Genomic DNA, 25124 nt, shown 5'->3' with positions numbered 1-25124 from the left:
TATGATTTAAGCTGTTTTTTAGTGTTTTTGGAAAAAAACACCCGAATCCAAAACACACCCGAATCCGACAAAAATAATTCGGTGAGGTTTTGCCAAAACGCGTTCGAACCCAAAACACGGCCGCGGAACCGAACCCAAAACCAAAACACAAAACCCGAAAAATTTCAGGCGCTCATCTCTAGTGTTAATACACAATTTGTGACTGTAATCACTTTAAAATTTGTTAAAGTGACATACAATCTGACCCTACCCTGCTTTGCACCAGCACTGAGGATCGGAATACACAGAAAAACTGATGGTTTATTATAGTAAAGTCAGCAGTCACAAGTTATACATTAGTATAATAAGCAATATGAGCACATAATCAACTACAAATACATTATAAGTATGTAGGAGAAACATATTACTGCATTACCTTATATAGGAGTTTTAAACGTATTCAGTTGCACAGCAAAAGAAAACCCACAGCAATAGTTATCAGACTCATATGCATCAGGCACTTTAACTATTCATACTCAAAGGTAGATAGAGACTTAGGGGTATATTCAATAAGAGTCGGATCCATTCCGACATGCAGTTGTCGGAATGGATCCGACAATTCCTATTCAATGGACGGCCAAATCTGACTGTTGGATTTGGCCGTACACAGGGTCCTGTCCTGCCGCTGCAGATGCGCTGACAGCAGCGGCAAGGGGTGCAGATGGCGGCGGGGGTGAGCAGAGATCAGCGGGAGAAGCTGGCTGCGGGGGGACATGCCTGGGGCAGCGGGGAGAGGCGCTGCAGGGAGAGAGGTGCCTGCGGGTGGGCGGCAAGACACCTCTCTCCCTGCAGCACCTCCCCTAGCTGCCGCAGACATGTCACCCTGCAGCCAGCTCCCCCCGCTGGCCGTGGATCTCAGCTTCCCCAGCAGCCCGCAGCACCGCTTGTCACCTCACCTCAATCCGACTTGTTTTCAAGTCGGATTGAGTTTGTCTGAAAGGGGGCCAAAACCTGTCGGATTTGGCCCCATTTCCGACAGAAGCACGTGGGTCGGCGGCTATTCCGCCGATCCACGTGTTTTCCGACTTGTCGGAAAAAATCAGCCCCTATTGAATAGGTCGGAACCCCTTCCGACCTATTTCTGTCGGATGCTGCAGTCTTTCCCACAAGACGGCAGCTTCCGACAGTTATTGAATACACCCCTTAGTGCTTTATTACTCGGCTCAGTAGAGTGGGATACAGGGAAACTCACCCTGCTTCCAGGGCTGATCAATACGTTTGCGAACGCTGAGTTGATCCAGACGGTAATAGTGTACACAATCACTCCATGAACCTATAGTGAACACAAACGTATCAGTCACACAGTCGCCTATGCTGCGACTGGGTCCCCTTAGTACACAGCGTATCGGACGGAAGTGGGAGACTCGGAGGAAACTCGTCACGAACCGGGGGTGGGGGGCTACCAGGGAAGCGTCTGACTCCCCACTGCTGACATCAACCCTAGGGATCGCGGCCTCATACTATCCCTGGAGCCTATGATCCCTTAGGCATAGCGCTGGTGCACTCTCGGTGGCAGCCACGTCAGCGACTGTTTGGTAGTCTCCTCCCAAAACAGTGCGGCTGTGTCCGTGTTCCCCCTGTAAGCGGAACCGATGCCTTACCTACTCTCCGTGCTCCGGCCACAGCCTGATAACGTCTGCTGGACCTGCTAGTTTCATCCGACACAGACGCCCGTCGAAACAGCACTGTACTCGTGGGTAAGCATTGTTGTGACCTGGCGGAGATTTATAGGAGCGACTCTTTCTAAGATAAGTATAAGACGCTGTTTAGAAAAAATTGTAAGACTATAAAAATAAAATAAAAAAGCTTATGGCTGTTAAAAACCAGCAGCCCTTAGACCATGGTCCGGCTCCTGCCGCACCAAACAAAAAAACGAATTTGCCTGAGCCAGAAGATGGTGATATAAGGACGGGCCTGTTGCATGCTGGGAGGCCAAAAAGCTTTGACCGTTTGGTGCAAATCCGCTGTCGCTCCACCATATCCCAATGTATCCTGTGGATACCCTGTGGACCTTGCAGGAGAAAGGTAGTGTAATGGAATGCAGGTGAGCCTGCACATTATGACACCATAAACAATTTAGTTTATTGCAATCTTGAGATTTTGTCTATGTATCATAAAGATAGCATTGTTTCGTTTTACAATATTCATGCTAAACTGAATTTGTCATGTGTAGTGTACTTTATTTACTCTTACCCAAACTGTGCATCTGTTTTGAAACCTCCTTATGTAAAGCACCATATAAGAGCGTCTTAATAATACAGGTTGAGTCTCCCTTATCCAAAATGCTTGGGACCAGAGGTATTTTGGATATGGGATTTTTCCGTATTTTGGAATAATTGCATACCATAATGAGATATCATGGCGATGGGACCTAAATCTAAGCACAGAATGCATTTATGTTACATATACACCTTATACACACAGCCTGAAGGTAATTTTAGCCAATATTTTTTATAATTTTGTGCATTAAACAAAGTGTGTCTACATTCACACAATTCATTTATGTTTCATATACACCTTATACACACAGCCTGAAGGTCATTTAATACAATATTTTTAATAACTTTGTGTATTAAACAAAGTTTGTGTACATTGAGCCATCAAAAAACAAAGGTTTCACTATCTCACTCTCACTCAAAAAAGTCCGTATTTCGGAATATTCCGTATTTCGGAATATTTGGATATGGGATACTCAACCTTTTATTTTGTTTAGTATCGCAGTGTTACTAATAAATATGCAATTGGTATTCAGCATTGCTTACCTTGCCGGTAAGGTCAAGTGGCGTCCCCTCTTCTCGCCGACGTCCTCCGCTTTGCAGCCGACAGCCTAACACTGCCAGCTACGGGCTGCTGAGTGATGTGCATAGCCGACCCTTTTACCCAGCGGGGGGTAATCTTTATATTTTATATCCAAATTAGTAGATTGAGCAACTAGCTAGTTGTTCAATCTACTAATTTGGATATAACATACAGTTGTCTTCTGCACTAATCATTGAATGCAACATTAAGTAAAAGTGCTTACGCTGCTAAAAAAAATCTTCTACTATTTATTACATTTGTAAAGATTAGTTTTAATCCAAACAACTAGGTTTCTTTCTTTGGAAATATAAATGCAGGTTGGATTAGTTATAGCAGATCTGCATATGAGCTGTTTTGTAAATTAGAATCAGTACAACATTGGAGTGTTGTGTAGAGAGAATATATAGTCCTTTATTGTGTATAGTATGTTCAGTTATTGAAATGTATAGTATTTAAACATAATTGGCCAACCACTAATTACTACAAAATAAAGGACCAATCAAACTGGTTGTTTTTTAAATATATTTTGTGTGATTTTTTTTATGTGATATAACAAATATATGTTTTTACATTTGATATAAATATATGCATACATTTTCTGCTCGAGAATAATACAATTCTCTTTAAATCTCTTTACCAGTGCTTCTTGATATTCATTGTTTTGGTTTGTAGATATACAGAAATGGGTTCTCTGCGCACTGAGGTGTTAATCTGAGGCGGGCTGTGCTGCTGGTAATGAGGGGTGTCCCACCCCCCCTTAAATGGTAAGTATACAGATGTGGATAAAACCACAGGGAACCAGCGCTCAAACCCTATTTGTAGTGGTGAGTGATACGGTTATAAAGTGAAGCTAAAATCAATAATGAAAAAGCAGGTAATATACTTAAGGTTGTTTATTCTAAGATGCTGAGATACTTTCTTTCCCAACAGGTATAAATTCGGTTTAAAAGTCAATCAGTGATTGGGGCACGCTCCTGGTTTGAGCTTAAATTCTGAAGTGCAAGGTTCAATTGAAAGAACAAATGCTGTAATCTTTGTAAAGTCGAAAAAAAGAAAAAGAAAAATGCCACAAAAAAATATTAATGATAATATGTACTAAAGTCCAAACGGTTTACAAGTCTATACAGACAGCGGCGTCCCGCTAATCTGTGCTCTGAAGTGAAGGATTCTCTTGTGAAGTGATGAACAGTTGACAGCGGTAGTGTATGCTTTGGTTAGAGTGGAGAATAAGGACCCTGGACTGGCGCTATTCCTCCTGCAGCACGTCCCACAGTAGAGCGCCCGAATCAGGCCCGCTCTGTGGGGCCGCTTACCTGGGGTGTGCGCCTGTCACAGAGGCGAAGTGGACCCGGCCGGGGCTCTCCGAGCGGCTGGCCGCGCCTCTCCTCCTCCTACAGGGACTTACCTTCTCCCTTCCCCTCCGCCTTCCACTCTCCTCTGTCTCGGGCTTCTTCCGTCGCCTGGCAACCGGTTGCTTCCGGAACTCCGGATCACGTGACCGGATGGTTTGCGGAAAGGATTAGCAGTACTGTCCTTCTTTGTAGTGAATATTCGTCCTCAGTCCGATTGACAAGCTGTGAGCCAATCACAAAGCCAGACAATACTGGGCACACTCTAAAGCACTGTGATGATGTCACATCCTCCCATAAACTTCGATTGACAAGCTGTGAGCCAATCACAAAGCCAGATCAGAGGACCAATGGGAATTGATCCCACCCTATCAGGACACCTTAAATTCCTGCAACCTAAACACACAAATGACTCCCAGAGGAAGACCCTAACAGGTCGAAACGCGTTGGAGCTACCCATCTATACTACATTGGACTGAGGACGAATATTCACTACAAAGAAGGACAGTACTGCTAATCCTTTCCGCAAACCATCCGGTCACGTGATCCGGAGTTCCGGAAGCAACCGGTTGCCAGGCGACGGAAGAAGCCCGAGACAGAGGAGAGTGGAAGGCGGAGGGGAAGGGAGAAGGTAAGTCCCTGTAGGAGGAGGAGAGGCGCGGCCAGCCGCTCGGAGAGCCCCGGCCGGGTCCACTTCGCCTCTGTGACAGGCGCACACCCCAGGTAAGCGGCCCCACAGAGCGGGCCTGATTCGGGCGCTCTACTGTGGGACGTGCTGCAGGAGGAATAGCGCCAGTCCAGGGTCCTTATTCTCCACTCTAACCAAAGCATACACTACCGCTGTCAACTGTTCATCACTTCACAAGAGAATCCTTCACTTCAGAGCACAGATTAGCGGGACGCCGCTGTCTGTATAGACTTGTAAACCGTTTGGACTTTAGTACATATTATCATTAATATTTTTTTGTGGCATTTTTCTTTTTCTTTTTTTCGACTTTACAAAGATTACAGCATTTGTTCTTTCAATTGAACCTTGCACTTCAGAATTTAAGCTCAAACCAGGAGCGTGCCCCAATCACTGATTGACTTTTAAACCGAATTTATACCTGTTGGGAAAGAAAGTATCTCAGCATCTTAGAATAAACAACCTTAAGTATATTACCTGCTTTTTCATTATTGATTTTAGCTTCACTTTATAACCGTATCACTCACCACTACAAATAGGGTTTGAGCGCTGGTTCCCTGTGGTTTTATCCACATCTGTATACTTACCATTGTTTTGGTTTGTACCTTTTTAAAGGGGCAGAGAAATCCCTCCTTTTTTCAGGAAGCTGCAGGTAAATTGAGAGATAATAAGATTTTACTTACCGGTAAATCTATTTCTCGTAGTCCGTAGTGGATGCTGGGGACTCCGTTACGACCATGGGGAATAGACGGGCTCCGCAGGAGACAGGGCACTTTAAGAAAGAATTAGGATACTGGTGTGCACTGGCTGCTCCCTCTATGTCCCTCCTCCAGACCTCAGTTAAGGAAACTGTGCCCGGAAGAGCTGACAATACAAGGAAAGGATTTTGGAATCCAGGGTAAGACTCATACCAGCCACACCAATCACACCGTATAACTCGTGATAAACTTACCCAGTTAACAGTATGAACAACAACAGAGCATCAGATAAACCCTGATGCAACCATAACATAACCCTTATATAAGCAATAATTATATACAAGTATTGCAGAAAAAGTCCGCACTTGGGACGGGCGCCCAGCATCCACTACGGACTACGAGAAATAGATTTACCGGTGAGTAAAATCTTATTTTCTCTAACGTCCTAGTGGATGCTGGGGACTCCATAATGACCATGGGGATTATACCAAAGCTCCCAAACGGGCGGGAGAGTGCGGATGACTCTGCAGCACCGAATGAGCAAACACAAGGTCCTCCTCAGCCAGGGTATCAAACTTGTAGAACTTAGCAAAAGTGTTTGAACCCGACCAAGTTGCTGCTCGGCAAACCTGTAATGCCGAGAGCCCTCGGGCAGCCGCCCAAGAAGAGCCCACCTTCCTTGTGGAATGGGCTTTCACTGATTTTGGTAGCGGCAATCCAGCCGCAGAATGAGCCTGCTGAATCGTGTTACAGATCCAGCAATCAATAGTTTGCTTTGAAGCACGAGCACCCAGCTTGTTGGGTGCATACAGGATAAACAGTGACTCAGTTTTCCTGACTCTCGCCGTTCTGGCTACATAAATCTTCAAAGCCCTGACCACATCTAGCAACTCGGAATCCTCCAAGTCACGAGTAGCCACAGGCACCTCAATAGGTTGGTTCATATGAAAAGATGACACCACTTTTGGCAGAAATTGCGGACGGGTCCGCAATTCCGCCCTGTCCATATGGAAAACCAGATAAGGGCTTTTATGTGACAAAGCCGCCAATTCTGATACACGCCTAGCTGAAGCCAAGGCTAACAGCTTGACCACCTTCCACGTGAGAAATTTTAACTCCACGGTTTTAAGTGGCTCAAACCAGTGTGATTTCAGGAAACTCAACACCACGTTAAGATCCCAAGGTGCCACTGGAGGCACAAACGGGGGCTGAATATGCAGCACTCCCTTTACAAACGTCTGAACTTCAGGAAGAGAAGCCAGTTCTTTTTGAAAGAAAATGGATAAGGCCGAAATCTGGACCTTAATGGACCCCAATTTTAGGCCCAAAGTCACTCCCGACTGTAGGAAGTCAAGGAAACTGCCCAGCTTGAATTCCTCTGTATGGGCATTCCTGGCCTCACACCAAGCAACATATTTTCGCCATATACGGTGATAATGTTTAGCCGTCACGTCCTTCCTAGCCTTTATCAGCGTAGGAATAACCTCATCCGGAATGCCTTTATCTGCTAGGATCCGGCGTTCAACCGCCATGCTGTCAAACGCAGCCGCGGTAAGTCTTGGAACAGACAGGGCTCCTGTTGCAACAGATCCTGTCTTAGAGGCAGAGGCCATGGGTCCTCTGTGAGCATTTCTTGCAGCTCTGGATACCAAGTCCTTCTTGGCCAATCCGGAACAATGAGTATTGTTCTCACTCCTCTTTTTCTTATGATTCTTAGCACCTTGGGTATGAGAGGAAGAGGAGGAAACACATAAACCGACTGGAACACCCACGGTGTCACTAGTGCGTCTACAGGTATCGCCTGGGGGTCTCTTGACCTGGCACAATACCTCTGTAGCTTTTTGTTGAGGCGGGATGCCATCATGTCCACCTGTGGCAGTTCCCACCGACCTGCAATCTGCGCGAAGACTTCTTGATGAAGTCCCCACTCTCCCGGGTGGAGGTCGTGCCTGCTGAGGAAGTCTGCTTCCCAGTTGTCCACTCCCGGAATGAACACTGCTGACAGTGCTCGTACGTGATTCTCCGCCCATCGAAGAATTCTGGTGGCTTCCGCCATCGCCACCCTGCTCCTTGTGCCGCCTTGGCGGTTTACATGAGCCACTGCGGTGATGTTGTCTGATTGAATCAGCACCGATTGGTTGCGAAGCAGGGTCTCCGCTTGACTTAGGGCGTTGTATATGGCCCTTAGTTCCAGGATATTGATGTGAAGGCAAGTCTCCTGACTTGACCACAGACCCTGGAAATTTCTTCCCTGTGTGACTGTCCCCCCATCCCCACCCTCGGAGGCTTGCATCCGTGGTCACCAGGACCCAGTCCTGAATGCCGAATCTGCGGCCCTCGAGAAGGTGAGCACTCTGCAGCCACCACAGAAGAGACACCCTGGCCCTGGGGGATAGGGTGATCAGCCGATGCATCTGTAGATGCGATCCGGACCACTTGTCCAACAGATCCCATTGAAAGGTCCTCGCATGGAACCTGCCAAAGGGAATGGCCTCGCATGACGCCACCATCTTTCCCAGGACTCGCGTGCAGTGATGCACCGACACCTATTTTGGTTTTAAGAGGTCTCTGACCAGTGTCATGAGTTCCTGAGCCTTCTCCGTCGGGAGAAAAACCTTCTGCTGGTCTGTGTTCAGAATCATGCCCAGGAAGGGCAGACGCATCGTAGGAATCAGCTGCGACTTTGGAATATTCAGAATCCAGCCGTGCTGTTGTAACACTTCCCGAGAGCGTGCTACGCTGATCAGCAACTGCTCTCTGGACCTCGCCTTTATGAGATCGTCCAAGTATGGGATAATTGTCCAGAGACACCATAAAATCCCCCTCCTCCAGGCTTGCGATGACCGCTCTGAGCGATTCCATCTTGAACTTGAACCTTTTCAGGTATATGTTAAGGGATTTTAAATTCAATATGGGTCTGACCGAACCGTCCGGTTTCGGTACCACAAACATTGTCGAATAGTAACCCCTTCCCTGTTGAAGGAGGGGAACCTTTATCACCACATGCTGGAGATACAATTTGTGAATTGCAGCTAACACTATTTCCCTCTCTATGGGGGAAGCTGGCAGGGCCGATTTGAGGTAACGGTGAGGGGGCATCACTTCGAATTCCAGCTTGTATCCCTGAGACAATCTCTATAGCCCAGGGATCCACCCGTGAGTGAACACACTTGTGGCTGAAATTTCGGAGACGCGCCCCCACCGGGCCTGGCTCCGCCTGTGGAGCCCCAGCGTCATGCGGTGGATTTAGTGGAAGCCGGGGAGGACTTCTGTTCCTGGTAACTAGCTGTATTGTGCAGCTTCTTTCCTCTACCCCTGCCTCTGGCAAGAAAGGACGCACCTCGGACTTTCTTGCCTTTTTGTGATCGAAAGGACTGCATTTGGTAATACGGTGGTTTCTTAGGTTGTGAGGGAACAGATGGCAAAAAATTTGACTTTCCAGCCATAGCTGTGGAGACCAGGTCCGAGAGACCGTCCCCAAACAATTCCTCACCCTTCTAAGGTAAAACCTCCATGTGCCTTTTTAAGTCAGCATCGCCTGTCCATTGCCGAGTCCACAGGACCCTTCTGGCAGAAATCAACATTGCATTTATTCTAGAGCCCAGTAGGCTAATGTCTCTTTGAGCATCTCTCATATATAGGACAGCGTCTTTTATATGCCCCAGGGTTAGTAATATAGTATCCTTGTCCAAGGTATCAAGTTCCTCAGATAAGGTATCTGTCCATGCTGCTGCAGAACTACACATCCAGGCCGACGCAATCGCTGGCCGTAGTAAGGTACCTGAATGTGTATAAATAGACTTCAGGATACCCTCCTGCTTTCTATCCGCAGCATCTTTTAGGGTGGCCGTATCCTGTGACGGCAGGGCTACCCTCTTGGATAAGCGTGTTAAAGCTTTGTCTACCCTAGGGGAGGATTCCCAGCGTAACCTGTCCGTTGGCGGGAAAGAATACGCCATAAGCATCTGGAGATTCCCAAGCTTTTTCACATAACTCATTTAACTCATGTGAAGGGGGAAAGGTCACCTCTTGCCTTTTCTCCCCATACATATAAACCCTCTTGTCAGGGACTGGGGTTTCCTCTGTGATGTGCAACACATCTTTCATTGCTATAATCATGTAGCGGATGGCTTTAGCCATTTTAGGATGCAACTTTGCATCATCACCATCGACACTGGAGTCAGAATCCGTGTCGATATCTGTGTCAACAATTTGGGATAGTGGGCGCTTCTGAGACCCTGACGGCCTCTGCGATGTAGGATCAGGCATGGGTTGAGACCCTGACTGTCCCAAGGCTTCAGCTTTATCCAACCTTTTATGCAAGGAATTAACATTATCCTTTAAAACCTTCCACATATCCATCCAATCGGGTGTCGGCGCCGACCCCACATTCATTTGTAGCCGCTCTGTTTCCACATAGCCTTCCTCGTCAAACATGCCGACACAAGCGTACCGACACACCACACACACGGGGGATGCTCTATTTGAAGACAGTTCCCCCACAAGGCCTTTTGGAGAGACAGAGAGAGAGTATGCCAGCACACACCCCAGCGCTATATGACCCAGGAATCACACAGTAACTTAGTGTTAACCCAGTAGCTGCTGTATATACTGTTTTTGTGCCAAATTTATGTGCCCCCCTCTCTTTTTACCCTCTTTCTACCGTGATTCTGTAGGGGAGAGCCTGGGGAGCTTCCTCTCAGCAAAGCTGTGGAGAGAAAATGGCGCTGGTGAGTGCTGAGGAAGAAGCCCCGCCCCCTCAGCGGCAGGCTTCTGTCCCGCGTTTTGTGTGTAAAATAATGGCGGGGGCTCATGCATATATACAGTGCCCCACTGTATATATGCTGCTTTTTGCCAAGAGGTTCCCAATTGCTGCCCAGGGCGCCTCCCCCTGCGCCCTACAGTGACCGGAGTGTGTGGGTTTAGTGTGGGAGCAATGGCGCACAGCTGCAGTGCTGTGCGCTACCTCATATGAAGACTGGAGTCTTCTGCCGCCGATTTCGAAGTCTTCTTGCTTCTCACGCCGGTTTCTGTCTTCTGGCTCTGCGAGGGGGACGGCGGCGCGGCTCCGGGATCGGACGACCAAGGGTGCGTTCCTGTGTACGATCCCTCTGGAGCTAATGGTGTCCAGTAGCCTAAGAAGCAGGACCTATCTTCAGTGAGTAGGGCTGCTTCTCTCCCCTCAGTCCCACGTAGCAGAAAGTCTGTTGCCAGCAGATCTCTCTGAAAATAAAAAATCCTAACAAAATACTTTCTTTTTAGCAAGCTCAGGAGAGCCCACTAAGTAGCACCCAGCTCGTCCGGGCACAGACTCAAACTGAGGTCTGGAGGAGGGACATAGAGGGAGGAGCCAGTGCACACCAGTATCCTAATTCTTTCTTAAAGTGCCCTGTCTCCTGCGGAGCCCGTCTATTCCCCATGGTCCTTACGGAGTCCCCAGCATCCACTAGGACGTTAGAGAAATTAGATATTTAATTGGCGCCCGGTGTTCTATTTTTTTTCTACTGGGACAAGGACTGATGAGAATGGCTAAATATTCCATGTAAAGTACTGCAGAGTATGTGTGCGCTACAGTATATATATATATATATATATATATATATATATATATAATTGGTAGTAAACAAATGAATGAATGAAGACTGTAGGTGGCTAGTAGCAATACACAATGAGTTCTGCCAAATGAAAGTAAACTTTCTACTATACAGTTTATAAATTAAAATCAATTCATCTAGAACTATTTCCACATTTGATAGCTACGTACCTTCAGGTTACCGCTCCATAGATCAAGTACACCTTCAACCTGCTGCATGTCTTCAGAAGGGACAGGCAGCTCTGTGACTCTGACCTCTTCCACCTGTGATCTAGAAGAGGCTGAGCTGGACGTGCCGTGGAGAGACAGCTCTGAGGAATGAACAGGAGAGAAAGCCTCCATGCCCGATGCAAATGGTGATCTTTCAAATGCTTGTTGTTCTGAAATAAAGGTGCAAATCAAGACACCTTTCCAGAGAAAACATCAAATTATTTCAATATATATATATATATATATATATATATATATATATATTTACATAGTTAGTGAGATTGAAAAGAGGCAAAATGCCCATCGGGTTAAACCTGTATTCTGTGTTAAGATGTTCATATTATAATGCATCTGCTGAAGTAATGGTTTATTACCTATTGACTACTATGATTGTTACCACTCCCAGATATTACTGTCACTATGTTAAAAGCTATAGCCCTGGATACTTTTTCCAGTTAAAAATTTGTCTAGCCCGTTCTTAAATGCATTTACAGAGTCTGCCGTTATTACCTTCTCTGGCAGTGAGTTCCAAATCTTTATTGCCCTTACCGTGAAGAACCCTTTCCTATGTTGTGTACGGAATTTTCTCTCCTCTAGCCTCAGCGAGTGCCCACGTGTCCTATACAGAGTTCTTTTAATAAACAAATCCCCTGCTAACTCCTTGTAATGACCCTTTACATATTTGAAGATATTAATGTCTCCTCTTAGACGCCTCTTTTCTAGTGTATACATATTTAACCTAGTAAGCCTTTCCTCGTACTCCAGTGTCTCTAACCCTTTAATCAATTTGGTAGCTCGCCTTTGAACTCTTTCTAGTTCCCAGATATCTTTTTTATAATATGGTGCCCAGAACTGAACACAATATTCAAGATGTGGATGTACCAATGATTTGTACAGTGGCAGGATTACATCCTTGTCCCAATGCCCCTTTTTATGCACGCAAGTACTTCACTTGCCTTTTTTGCTGCATTTTGACATTGTGTACTGTTATTAAGCCTATTATCTATGAGCACGCCCAAATCTTTTTCCACCACAGTTACCCCTATATTTTCCCCATTAAGAGTATAGGATGCATGTGTGTTTTTTTGTCCCAAAATGCATAACTTTGCATTTTCCTATATTGAACCTCATTCCCCATTTAGACGCCCAGGTTTCAAGTTTAAATAAGTCATTCTGTAGAGACTCCACAACGCTTTCTGACTTAATTATCTTGCACAGTTTAGTATCATCTGCAAATATTGACACTGTGCTTTTCAGGTCTATTCTTAGATCATTGCTAAATATATTGAATAGTAGCGGGCCAAGTACGGACCCTTGTGGTATTACGCCAACTACTAGTGCCCAGCTGGAGAACATTCCGTTGACCACTACTCGTTGTACTCTGTTATCCAGCCAATTACCTATTCATGTACAAATAGTATATCCTAGGCCGAGTTCCCTCAATTTGATGATCAGTCTCCTCTGAGGCACTGTATCGAAGGCTTTTGCAAAATCTAAATACACCACATCCACTGATTTTCCCTGGTCAAGATTCTCGCTCACTTCCTCGTAAAAGCTAATTAAGTTAGTTTGACATGATCTGCCCCTTACAAACCCATGCTGACTTTTGCTAATAATCTTATTAACCTGCAGATAATCCTCTATGCTATCCCTCAAAATACTTTCCAATATTTTACCCACTCTAGAGGTTAAACTAACGGGTCTATAGTTACCAGGATTATTTTAAGTTCCCTTTTTAAATAAAGGCACTACCTCAGCTATGCGCCAATCCTTTGGTACCATGCCTGATGTAATTGAACTATGGAAAATCAAGTATAGTAGTTTTGCTAGTTGCGACCTAAGCTCCATAATAACCCTCGGATGAAAACCATCTGGGCCTGGTGATTTTTTAATCTTTATGTTGCTTAGTCTCTTCAGGACTACTTCCTCACTTAAACCAGCATCAAGCCAAGAGTCATTACCTTCACTATCATTATGCACTACACTCACCGTCTGATCCTCCCAGGTGAATACTGAGAAGAAAAAAAAAGATTTTACTTACCGTTAAATCTATTTCTCGTAGTCCGTAGAGGATGGTAAGGACTCCGTAAGGACCATGGGGAATAGACGGGCTCCGCAGGAGACAGGGCACTTTAAGAAAGAATTTGGATACTGGTGTGCTCTGGCTCCTCCCTCTATGTCCCTCCTCCAGACCTCAGTTAGAGAAACTGTGCCCGGAAGAGCTGACAGTACAAGGAAAGGATTTTGGAATCCAGGGCAAGACTCATACCAGTCACACCGTATAACTTGTGATAAACTTACCCAGTTAACAGTATGAACAAGAACTGAGCATCAGATCAACCCTGATGCAACCATAACATAACCCTTATTTAAGCAATAACTATATACAAGTATTGCAGAAGAAGTCCGCACTTGGGACGGGCGCCCAGCATCCACTACGGACTACGAGAAATAGATTTACCGGTAAGTAAAATCTTATTTTCTCTAACGTCCTAGTGTATGCTGGGGACTCCGTAAGGACCATGGGGATTATACCAAAGCTCCCAAACGGGCGGGAGAGTGCGGATGACTTTGCAGCACCGAATGAGCAAACATGAGGTCCTCCTCAGCCAGGGTATCAAACTTATAGAACTTTGCAAAGGTGTTTGAACATGACCAAGTAGCCGCTCAGCAAAGCTGTAATGCCTAGACCCCTCGGGCAGCCGCCCAATAAGAGCCCACCTTCCTTGTGGAATGGGCCTTAACTGATTTAGGCAGCAGCAACCCAGCCGCAGAATGAGCCTGCTGAAACGTGTTACAGATCCAGCGAGCAATAGTTTGCTTTGAAGCAGGCGCCCCAAGCTTGTTGGAAGCATACAGGATAAACAAAGATTCTGTTTTCCTGACCTTAGCCGTTCTGGCTACATAAACCTTCAAAGCCCCGACTACATCCAGTGACTCGGAATCCTCCAAGTCAGTAGTAGCCACAGGCACCACAATAGGTTGGTTTATATGAAAGGATGAAACCACTTTCGGCAGAAATTGTGGGCGGGTCCGCAATTCTGCTCTATCCGCATGGAAAACCAGATAAGGGCTTTTATGTGACAAAGCCGCCAATTCTGACACATGTCTAGCCGAAGCCAAGGCTAATAGCATGACCACCTTCCACCGTTTTGAGTGGTTAAAACCAGTGTGATTTCAGGAAACTCAACACCACGTTAAGATCCCAAGGTGCCACTAGAGGCACAAAAGGGGCTGAATCTGCAGCACTCCCTTTACAAACGTCTGAACTTCAGGCAGAGAAGCCAGTTCTTTTTGAAAGAAAATGGATAAGGCCGAAATCTGAACCTTAATGGAACCCAATTTAAGGCCCAAAGTCAATCCCGACTGTAGGAAGTGAAGAAAAAGGCCCAGCTGGTACTCCTCCGTAAGAGCATTCCTGGCCTCACACCAAGCCACATATTTTCGCCATATACGGTGATAATGTTGAGCCGTCACATCCTTCCTAGCCTCTATCAGCGTAGGAATGACCTCATCCGGAATGCCCTTTTCTGCTAGGATCCGGTGGTCAACCGCCATACCGTCAAACGCAGCCGCGGTAAGTCTTGGAACAGACAGGGCCCCTGTTGCACAAGTCCTGTCCTAGAGGCAGAGGCCACGGGTCCTCTGTGAGCATTTCTTGCAGATCTGGATACCAAGTCCTTCTTGGCCAATCCGGAACAAAGAGTATTGTTCTCACTCCTCTTTTCCTTATGATTCTCAGCACCTTGGGTATGAGAGGAAGCGGAGGAAATACATAGACCGACTGGAGCACCCATGGTGTCACCAGTGCGTCCACAGCTATCGCCTGAGGGTCTCTTTACCTGGCGCAATAACTCTGCAGCTTTTTGTTGAGGCGGGATGCCATCATGTCCACCTGTGGCAGTCCCCACCGACTTGCAATCTGCATGAAGACTTCTTGATGAAGTCCCCACTCTCCCGGGTGGAGGTCGTGCCTGCTGAGGAAGTCTGCTTCCCAGTTGTCCACTCCCGGAATGAACACTGCTGACAGTGCGCTTACGTGATTCTCCGCCCAGCGAAGTATTCTGGTGGCTTCTACCATCGCCACCCTGCTCCTTATGCCGCCTTGGTGGTTTACATGAGCCACTGCGGTGATATTGTCTGACTGAATCAGAACCGGTTGGTCGCGAAGCAGGGACTCCGCTTGACGTAGGGCGTTGTATATGGCCCTTAGTTCCAGGATGTTGATGTGAAGGCAAGTCTCCTGACTTGACCACAGCCCTTGGAAATTTCTTCCCTATGTGACTGCCCCCCACCCTCGGAGGCTTGCATCCGTGGTCACCAGGACCCAGTCCTGAATGCCGAATCTGCGACCTTCGAGAAGGTGAGCACTCTGCAGCCACCACAGGAGAGACACCCTGGCCCAGGGGGATAGGGTGATTAACCGATGCATCTGAAGATGTGATCCGGACCACTTGTCCAGTAAGTCCCATTGGAAGGTCCTCGCATGGAACCTGCCGAAGGGAATGGCCTCGTATGATGCCACCATCCTTCCCAGGACTCGAGTGCAGTGATGCACTGACACCTGTTTTGGTTTTAATAGATTCCTGACCAGTGTCACGAGCTCCTGAGCTCTCTCTATCGGGAGATAAACCCTTTTCTGGTCTGTGTCTAGGATCATGCCTAGGAGAGGCAGATGAGCTGTAGGAACCAACTGCGACTTTGGAATATATAGAATCCAGCCGTGTTGCCGTTACACTTCCAGAGAAAGTGATACGCTGTTCAGCAACTGCTCTCTTGATCTCGCTTTTATGAGGAGATCGTCCAAGTACGTGATAATAGTGACACCTTGCTTCCGCAGGAGCACCATCATTTCCGCCATTACCTTGGTGAATATTCTCAGGGCCGTGGAGAGACCAAACGGCAACGTCTGAAATTGGTAATGACAATCCCGTTCCGCAATTCTGAGGTACACCTGATGAGGTGGATAAATGGGGACATGAAGGTATGCATCCTTTATGTCCCGAGTCACCATAAAATCTCCCCCTTTCAGGCTTGCAATGACCGCTCTTAGCGATTCCATCTTGAACTTGAACCTTTTCAGGTATATGTTCAGGGATTTTAAATTCAATACGGGTCTGGTTTCGGGACTACAACATGGTCGAATAATAAACCCCCTCCTTGTTGAAGGAGGGGAACCTTAACCACCACCTGTTGAAGATACAATTTGTGAATTGCAGTTAACACTGTTTCCCTCTCGTGGGGGGAAGCCGGCAGGGCCGTCGGTGAGGGGGCATCTTCTCAAAGTCCAGCTTGTATCCCTGAGACACAATATCTATTGCCCAAGGATCTAACAGGGAGTGAACCCATTTGTGGCTGAACTTACGAAGGCGTGCCCCCACCGGGCTTAGCTCCGCCTGTGGAGCCCCAGCGACATGCGGTGGATTTTTGTAGAGGCCGGGGAGGACTTCTGTTCCTGGGAACTAGCTGTGTTGTGCAGCTTCTTTCCTCTGCCCCCGCCTCTGGCAAGAAAGGACGCACCTCGGACTTTCTTGTTTCTTTGTTCGAAAGGCTGCATTTGATAATGTCGTGCTTTCCTAGGCTGTGCAGGAATATAAGGCAAAATATCAGAATTACCAGCTATAGTTGTGGAGACCAGGTCCGAGAACCCTTCTCCACACAATCCTCAGCCTTCCATATGCCTCTTAAGTCGGCATCATCTGTCCATTGCATATTCAACAGGACACGTCAAGCAGAAATCGACATAGCTTTGACTCTAGGACCCAGTATACTCATGTCTCTTTGGGCATGTTTTATATATATATATATATATATATATATCTCTTAAGACAGCATCTTTAATATATATATATATATATATATATATCTATATATCTATATATCTATCTATATATCTATCTATATATATATCTATATATATATATATATATATACATACATACATACTAGGGTCTCAATCTCTGCTGATAAGGTACCTGTCCACGCTGCCACAGCGCTATAAACCCATGCCGACACAATCGCCGGTCTGAGTAGTGTACCAGAATGTGCACGCTATCTGCAGGATCCCTGAGAATAGCTGTTACGTCAGGGCTACCTTTTGGGAAAACGTGACACCCTAGGGGAAGATTCCCATCCTATCCTGGCCCTAGTGGGGAAAGGATACTGCCTGAGAATTCTTTGTGGGAAACTGCAGTCTCTTGTCAGGAGATTCCCGCTCTTTTACATCATGAGAGGAGGGAAATTTACCTCAGCTTTCTTCCCCTTAAACATGTGTACCCTTGTGTCAGGGACAGATGAGTCATCAGTGATATGCAAATCATCTTTTATTACAATAATCATATATTGAATACTTTTCTGCCATTTTGGCTGTAACTTTGCATTATCGTAGTCGACACTGGAGTCAAAATCCGTGTCGATATCAGTGTCTATTATTTTGGATAGTGAGCATTGAGAGACTCTGAAGGTCTCAGCGACATAGGGACAGACATGGGTAGATTCCCTGTCTGTTCTCTAATCTTTTGTGCAATAAATTCACCTTAGCACTTAATTACACATATCCAAACAGGTGTCGGCGTTGTCGACGGAGACACCACTCACACACACATTTGCTCCATCTCCTCCTTAGGGGAGCCTTTTACCTCAGACATGTCGACACACACGTACCGACACACCAAACACTCAGGGAATGCTCATCTGAAGACAATTCCCCCACAAGGCCCTTTGGAGAGACAGAGAGAGAGTATGCCAGCACACACCCCAGCGCTATTAACCCAGGAATAACACAGTAACTTAATGTTAACCCAGTAGCTGCTGTTTATATTGATTTTTGCGCCTAATTATGTGCCCCCCCTCTCTTTTTACCCTCTGCTACCGTGTAACTGCAGGGGAGAGACTGGGGAGCTTCCTCTCAGCGGTGCTGTGGAGAAAAAACATGGCGCTGGTGAGTGCTGAGGAAGCCTCAACGGCGGGCTTCTGTCCCGCTTTCATGTACAATTTTGGCGGGGCCTCATACATATATACAGTGCCCAACTGTATATTATGCAAACTTTTGCCAAAGAGGTCTCTAATTGCTTCCCAGGGCACCCCCCCCCTGCGCCCTGCACCCTACAGTGACCGGAGTATGTGGGTTTAATGTGGGAGCAATGGCGCACAGCTGCAGTGCTGTGCGCTACCTCATGTGAAGACTGGAGTCTTCTGCCGCCGATTTCGAAGTCTTCTTGCTTCTTTCACCGGCTTCTGTCTTCCGGCTCTGCGAGGGGGACGGCGGCGCGGCTCCGGGATCGGACGACAAAGGGTGAGATCCTGTGTACGATCCCTCTGGAGCTAATGGTGTCCAGTAGCCTAAGAAGCACGACCTATCTTCAGTGAGTAGGGCTGCTTCTCTCCCCTCAGTCCCACGATGCAGAGTCTGTTGCCAGCAGATCTCTCTGAAAATAAAAAAACCTAACAAAATACTTTCTTATAGCAAGCTCAGGAGAGCTCACTAAGTAGCACCCAGCTCGTCCGGGCACAGATTCAAACTGAGGTCTGGAGGAGGGACATAGAGGGAGGAGCCAGAGCACACCAGTATCCAAATTCTTTCTTAAAGTGCCCTGTCTCCTGCGGAGCCCGTCTATTCCCCATGGTCCTTACGGAGTCCCCAGCATCCACTAGGACGTTAGAGAAAATTGTTCAGTATTTCAGCTTTTATTTTATCATCGTTTATCAAAGTTCCCAATTCATCTTTTAATGGGCCTACGTTCTCCTTCTTTAACTTTTTACTGTTTATGTATTTACAAAACTTTTTAGGATTGGTTTTACTCTCTATAGCGATTTGCTTTTCATTTACAATTTTAGCTTACCTCATTACTTTTTTGCATTTATTATTGCATTCCTTATAATGCTGGAATGACTCCTCCCCTTCATTAGATTTAAATATTTTGAAAGCACGCCTCTTTTTAGCCATTGCTTATTTGACCTCCTTATTAAGCCACATAGTCTTATGTTTAGTACTCCTTCGTTTACTGCTTATGGGAATGAATTTGTGTCTATTGCTATCAAGCAACCCTTTTATAGCTACCCACATTTCCGATGTGTCTTTACCATGAAACAAAACTTCCCAGTCAATGTCGTTTAGTGCCTGTCTTAGCATATTGAAGTTAGCTTTCCTAAAGTTAAATGTTTTAGTTGTCCCCTTATAGCTATGCTTCTTGAAACGGATATCGAATGTGATCATATAGTGGTCACTGTTTCCCAAGGTCTCCCCAGCTTCAGTGTTTGATATAATGTCCACATTATTGGTAGTTACTAGTAGAGATGAGCGGGTTCGGTTTTACTCGGATTTACTCGGTTCTCAAAACGGCATCTTATTGGCTCACGGGTGTCACGTGTTTTGGATAGCCAATAGAAAAAATCCGGATAAAACCGAACTGGCGTTAATTCTGGCGTTAAATCCGAACCCGCTCATCTCTAGTAACTAGGTCAAGAATAGTTTTACCTCTAGTTGAGTTCTCGACTAATTGAGACAAGTATTGATCCTTTAATGTATTTAAGAATCTGCTGCTCCTAGGTGGTCATTCCGAGTTGTTCGCTCGCAAGCTGCTTTTAGCAGCATTGCACATGCTAAGCCGCCGCCCTCTGGGAGTGAATCTTAGCTTCTTAAAATTGCGAACGAAAGATTCGCATTATTGCGAAAATACATCTCTGTGCAGTTTCTGAGTAGCTCGAGACTTACTCGGCATCTGCGATCAGTTCAGTGCTTGTCGTTCCTGGTTTGACGTCACAAACACACCCAGCGTTCGGCCAGACACTCCTCCGTTTCTCCAGCCACTCCCGCGTTTTTCCCAGAAACGGTAGCGTTTTTTCACACACACCCATAAAACGGCCAGTTTCCGCCCAGAAACACCCACTTCCTGTCAATCACATTACGATCACCAGAACGAGGAAAAAACCGTGAGTAAAATTCCTAACTGCATAGCAAATTTACTTGGCGCAGTCGCAGTGCTGACATTGCGCATGCGCACTAAGCGGAAAATCGCTGCGATGCGAAGAAATTTACCGAGCGAACAACTCGGAATGACCCCTCTAGTTTTTACACATGAATCGTTACTCCAATTTATATCCGGATAATTAAAATCCCCTAACACTAGAATGTCCCCCATTCCTGCAGCTTTTTCAATTTGCAGTAAGAGTAGTTCCTCGTCATGTACGCTAATATCTGATTGCTTGTAGCACATGCCAATGATTAGTTTCTTTGCTTCTGTGCCCCCACTTGTGATCTCAACCCATAGTGATTCCACGTTATCTCCAGTCACCTCGTAAATACCATCTATTAAGTTTGGTTTTAGAGATGGTTTAACAAAATAATAATTTACTCACCGGTAATTCTATTTCTCGTAGTCCGTAGTGGATGCTGGGAACTCCGTAAGGACCATGGGGAATAGTGGGCTCCGAAGGAGGCTGGGCACTCTAGAAAGATCTTAGACTACCTGGTGTGCACTGGCTCCTCCCACCATGACCCTCCTCCAAGCCTCAGTTAGGTACTGTGCCCGGACGAGCGTACACAATAAGGAAGGATTTTGAATCCCGGGTAAGACTCATACCAGCCACACCAATCACACCGTACAACTCGTGATATGAAACACAGTTAACAGTATGAAACAATAGAGCCTCTCAACAGATGGCTCAACAATAACCCGATTTAGTTAACAATAACTATGTACAAGTATTGCAGATAAACCGCACTTGGGATGGGCGCCCAGCATCCACTACGGACTACGAGAAATAGAATTACCGGTGAGTAAATTCTTATTTTCTCTGACGTCCTAGTGGATGCTGGGAACTCCGTAAGGACCATGGGGATTATACCAAAGCTCCCAAACGGGCGGGAGAGTGCGGATGACTCTGCAGCACCGAATGAGAGAACTCCAGGTCCTCCTCAGCAAGGGTATCAAATTTGTAGAATTTTGCAAACGTGTTTGCCCCTGACCAAGTAGCTGCTCGGCAAAGTTGTAAAGCCGAGACCCCTCGGGCAGCCGCCCAAGATGAGCCCACCTTCCTTGTGGAATGGGCATTGACAGATTTTGGCTGTGGCAGGCCTGCCACAGTATGTGCAAGCTGAATTGTACTACAAATCCAACGAGCAATAGTCTGCTTAGAAGCAGGAGCACCCAGCTTGTTAGGTGCATATAGGATAAACAGCGAGTCAGATTTTCTGACTCTAGCCGTTCTGGAAGCATATATTTTCAGTGCCCTGACAACGTCTAGCAACTTGGAGTCCTCTAAGTCCCTAGTAGCTGCAGGCACCACAATAGGCTGGTTCAGGTGAAACGCTGACACCACCTTTGGGAGAAACTGGGGACGAGTCCTCAATTCTGCCCTATCCATATGGAAAATCAAATAAGGGCTTTTACAAGACAAAGCCGCCAATTCTGATACTCGCCTGGCAGAAGCCAAGGCCAATAACATAACCACCTTCCACGTGAGATATTTCAGATCCACGGTTTTTAGTGGTTCAAACCAATGTGATTTTAAGAAACTCAACACCACGTTGAGATCCCAAGGTGCCACAGGAGGCACAAACGGGGGCTGACTATGCAGCACTCCTTTTATAAATGTCTGAACTTCAGGTACTGAAGCTAGTTCTTTTTGAAAGAAAATCGACAGAGCCGAGATCTGTACCTTAATGGAACCCAATTTAAGGCCCATAGTCACTCCTGCTTGCAGGAAATGCAGAAATCGACCTAGTTGAAATTCCTCTGTTGGGGCCCTTTCGGCCTCACACCATGCAACATATTTTCGCCATATGCGGTGATAATGAGTTGCTGTAACCTCTTTCCTGGCTTTAGTAAGCGTAGGAATGACTTCCTCCGGAATGCCCTTTTCCTTCAGGAACCGGCGTTCAACCGCCATGCCGTCAAACGCAGCCGCGGTAAGTCTTGGAACAGACAGGGCCCCTGCTGCCGCAGGTCCTGTCTGAGTGGCAGAGGCCATGGGTCCTCTGATATAAATTATTGAAGTTCTGGGTACCAAGCTCTTCTTGGCCATCCACGAGTATCGTTCTTACTCCTCGCCTTCTTATTATTCTCAGTACCTTTGGTATGAGAGGCAGAGGGGAGAACACATAAACCGACTGGTACACCCACGGTGTTACCAGAGCGTCCATAGCTATCGCCTGAGGGTCCCTTGACCTGGTGCAATATCTTTTATAGCTTTTTGTTGAGGCGGGACGCCATCATGTCCACCTGTGGCCTTTCCCAATGGTGTACAATCCTATTGGAAGACTTCTGGAGGAAGTCCCCATTCTCCCGGGTGGAGGTCGTGTCTGTTGAGAAGATCTGCTTCCCAGTTGTCCACTCCGGGAATGAACACTGCTGACAGTGCTAACACATGATTTTCCGCCTATCGGAGAATCCTTGTGGCTTCTGCCATCGCCATCCTGCTTCTTGTGCCGCCCTGTTGGTTTACATGGGCGACTGCCGTGATGTTGTCTGATTGGATCAGTACCGGCTGGTTTTGAAGCAGAGGCCTTGCCGGCCTCAGGGCATTGTAAATGGCCCTCAGGTCCAGAATATTTATGTGTAGGGAAATAACCTGACTTGACCAAAGTCCCTGGAAGTTTCTTCCCTGTGTGACTGCCCCCCAGCCTCAAAGGCTGGAATCCATGGTCACTAGGACCTAGTCCTGTATGCCGAACCTGCGGCCCTCTTGAAGATGGGCACTCTGCAGCCACCACAGTAGAGATACCCTGGTCCTTGGAGACAGGGTTATCAGCCTATGCATCGGAAGATGCGATCCGGACCACTTGTCCAACAGGTCCCTCTGAAAAGTTCTTGTATGGAACCTGCCTAATGGGATTGCTTCGTAGGAAGCTACCATTTTTCCCAGGACTCGCGTGCAATGATGCACCGCTACCTATTTTGGCTTCAGGAGGTCTCTGACTAGAGATGACAACTCCTTGGCTTTCTCCTCCGGGAGAAACACTATTTCTGGTTTATGTCCAGAACCATCCCCAGGAACAGTAGACGTGTCATAGGAACCAGCTGTGACTTTGGACTGTTTAGAATCCAACCATGCTGTTGTAGCACTTTCCAAAATAGTGCTACCCCGACTACCAACTGCTCCTTGGACCTCGCCCTTATAACGAGATTGTCCAAGTACGGGATAATTACAACTCCCTTTTTTCGAAGGAGTATCATAATTTCGGCCATTACCTTGATAAAACACCCTCGGTGCCATGTACAGTCCAAACGGCAGTGTCTGGACTTGGTAATGGTAATCCTGTACCACAAATCTGAGGTACTCCTGGCGAGGATGGTAAATGGGGACATGCAGGTAAGCATCCTTGATGTCCCGGGATACCATGTAATCCCCCCTCGTCCATGCTTGCAATAACCGCCCTGAGCGATTCCATCTTGAACTTGAATTTTTTTATGTATGTGTTCAAGGATTTTAAATATAAAATGGGTCACACCGAACCATGCGGTTTCGGTACCCCAACCCGTGTGGAATAGTAACCCCGTCCTTGTTGAAGTAGGGGCACCTTGAGTATTACCTGCTGGGAATACCGCTTATTAATTGCCTCTAGCACAGCCTCCCTGCCTGAGGGAGTTGTCAGCAAGGCATATTTTAGGAAACGGCTGGGGGGAGACATCTCAAATTCCAGCTTGTACCCCTGAAATACTACTTGAAAGAAACAAGGATCCACCTGTGAGCGAGCCCACTAATTGCTGACATTTTTGAGACGGCCCCCCACCGTACCTGGCTACACCTGTGGAGCACCCGCGTCATGGTGTGGACTCACAGGAGGCGGGGGAAGAATCTTGATTCTGGGAACAGGCTGACTGGTGCAGCTTTTTCCCTCTACCCTTGTCTCTGTACAGAAAGGAAGCGCCATTTGACCCGCTTGCTTTTCTGAAGCCGAAAGGACTGTACCTTTGTCTGTGAGGAAACCTGAGGTAAAATTATTTCTTCCCAGCAGTTGCTGTGGATACGAGGTCCCAGAGACCATCCCCAAATAATTCCTCACCCTTATAAGGCTCTCTATGCGCTTTTTAAGTCAGCATCACCTGTCCAGTGACAGGTCTCTAATACCCTCCTGACAGAATGGACATTACATTTATTTTGGATGCCAGCCGGCAAAATATCCCTCTGTGCATCCCCCATATATAAGACGACGTCTTTAATATGTTTTTATGTTTGCCAACTAGTATCCCTGTTTGACATGGTCACCGACCACGCTGCAGCAGCACTATCTGCAGGTCTCAGTCTAGTACCTGAGTGTGTAAATACAGACTTCAGGATAGCCTCCTGTTTTTTATCAACAGGTACCTATTAAAGTGGCCGTATCCTAAGACGGCAGTGCCACCTTTTTTGACAAACGTGTGAGCGCCTTATCCACCCTAGGGGATATCTCCCAGCGTAACTTATCCTCCTGGCGGGAAAGGGTACGCCATCAGTAACTTTTTATAAATTACCAGTTTCTTAACGGGGGAACCCACGCTTTTCACACACTTCATTTATTCATCTGATGGGGGAACAAAACACTGCCTGTTTTTTCTCCCCAAACCTAAAACCCATTTTTAGAGGTGCTTGGGTTAAAGTCAGAAATGTATAACACATTTTTTATTGCCGGGATCAAGTCACGGATGTTCCTAGTGGATTGTGTATATGTCTCCACCTTGTCGACACTGGAGTCAGACTCCGTGTCGACATCTGTGTCTGCCATCTGAGAGAGCGGGCGTTTTTGAGCCCCTGATGGCCTTTGAGACGCC

At 46.7% G+C, this 25124-nt stretch overlaps 1 protein-coding gene across 5 annotated transcripts in view; it reads right to left on the bottom strand.

The window, feature by feature from the left end:
- The window catches only part of POC5 (POC5 centriolar protein), a 303404-nt gene that overhangs the window by 160687 nt on the left and 117593 nt on the right, over positions 1–25124 (bottom strand). For 4 of the 5 annotated variants that reach the window (XM_063963760.1, XM_063963750.1, XM_063963756.1 and 1 more), the window contains exon 5: positions 11335–11570. In XM_063963760.1, coding sequence (XP_063819830.1) covers positions 11335–11570 — 236 coding nt within the window. The remainder of the gene's footprint in view (positions 1–11334; positions 11571–25124) is intronic. The other variant, XM_063963752.1, reaches the window with a different exon arrangement.

The sequence above is a fragment of the Pseudophryne corroboree genome, chromosome 1 (assembly GCF_028390025.1).
Source record: "Pseudophryne corroboree isolate aPseCor3 chromosome 1, aPseCor3.hap2, whole genome shotgun sequence".
NCBI lineage: Eukaryota > Metazoa > Chordata > Amphibia > Anura > Myobatrachidae > Pseudophryne > Pseudophryne corroboree.
Note: the sequence above shows the minus strand (reverse complement) of the source record. Positions and strands in the feature narration are given on the sequence as shown.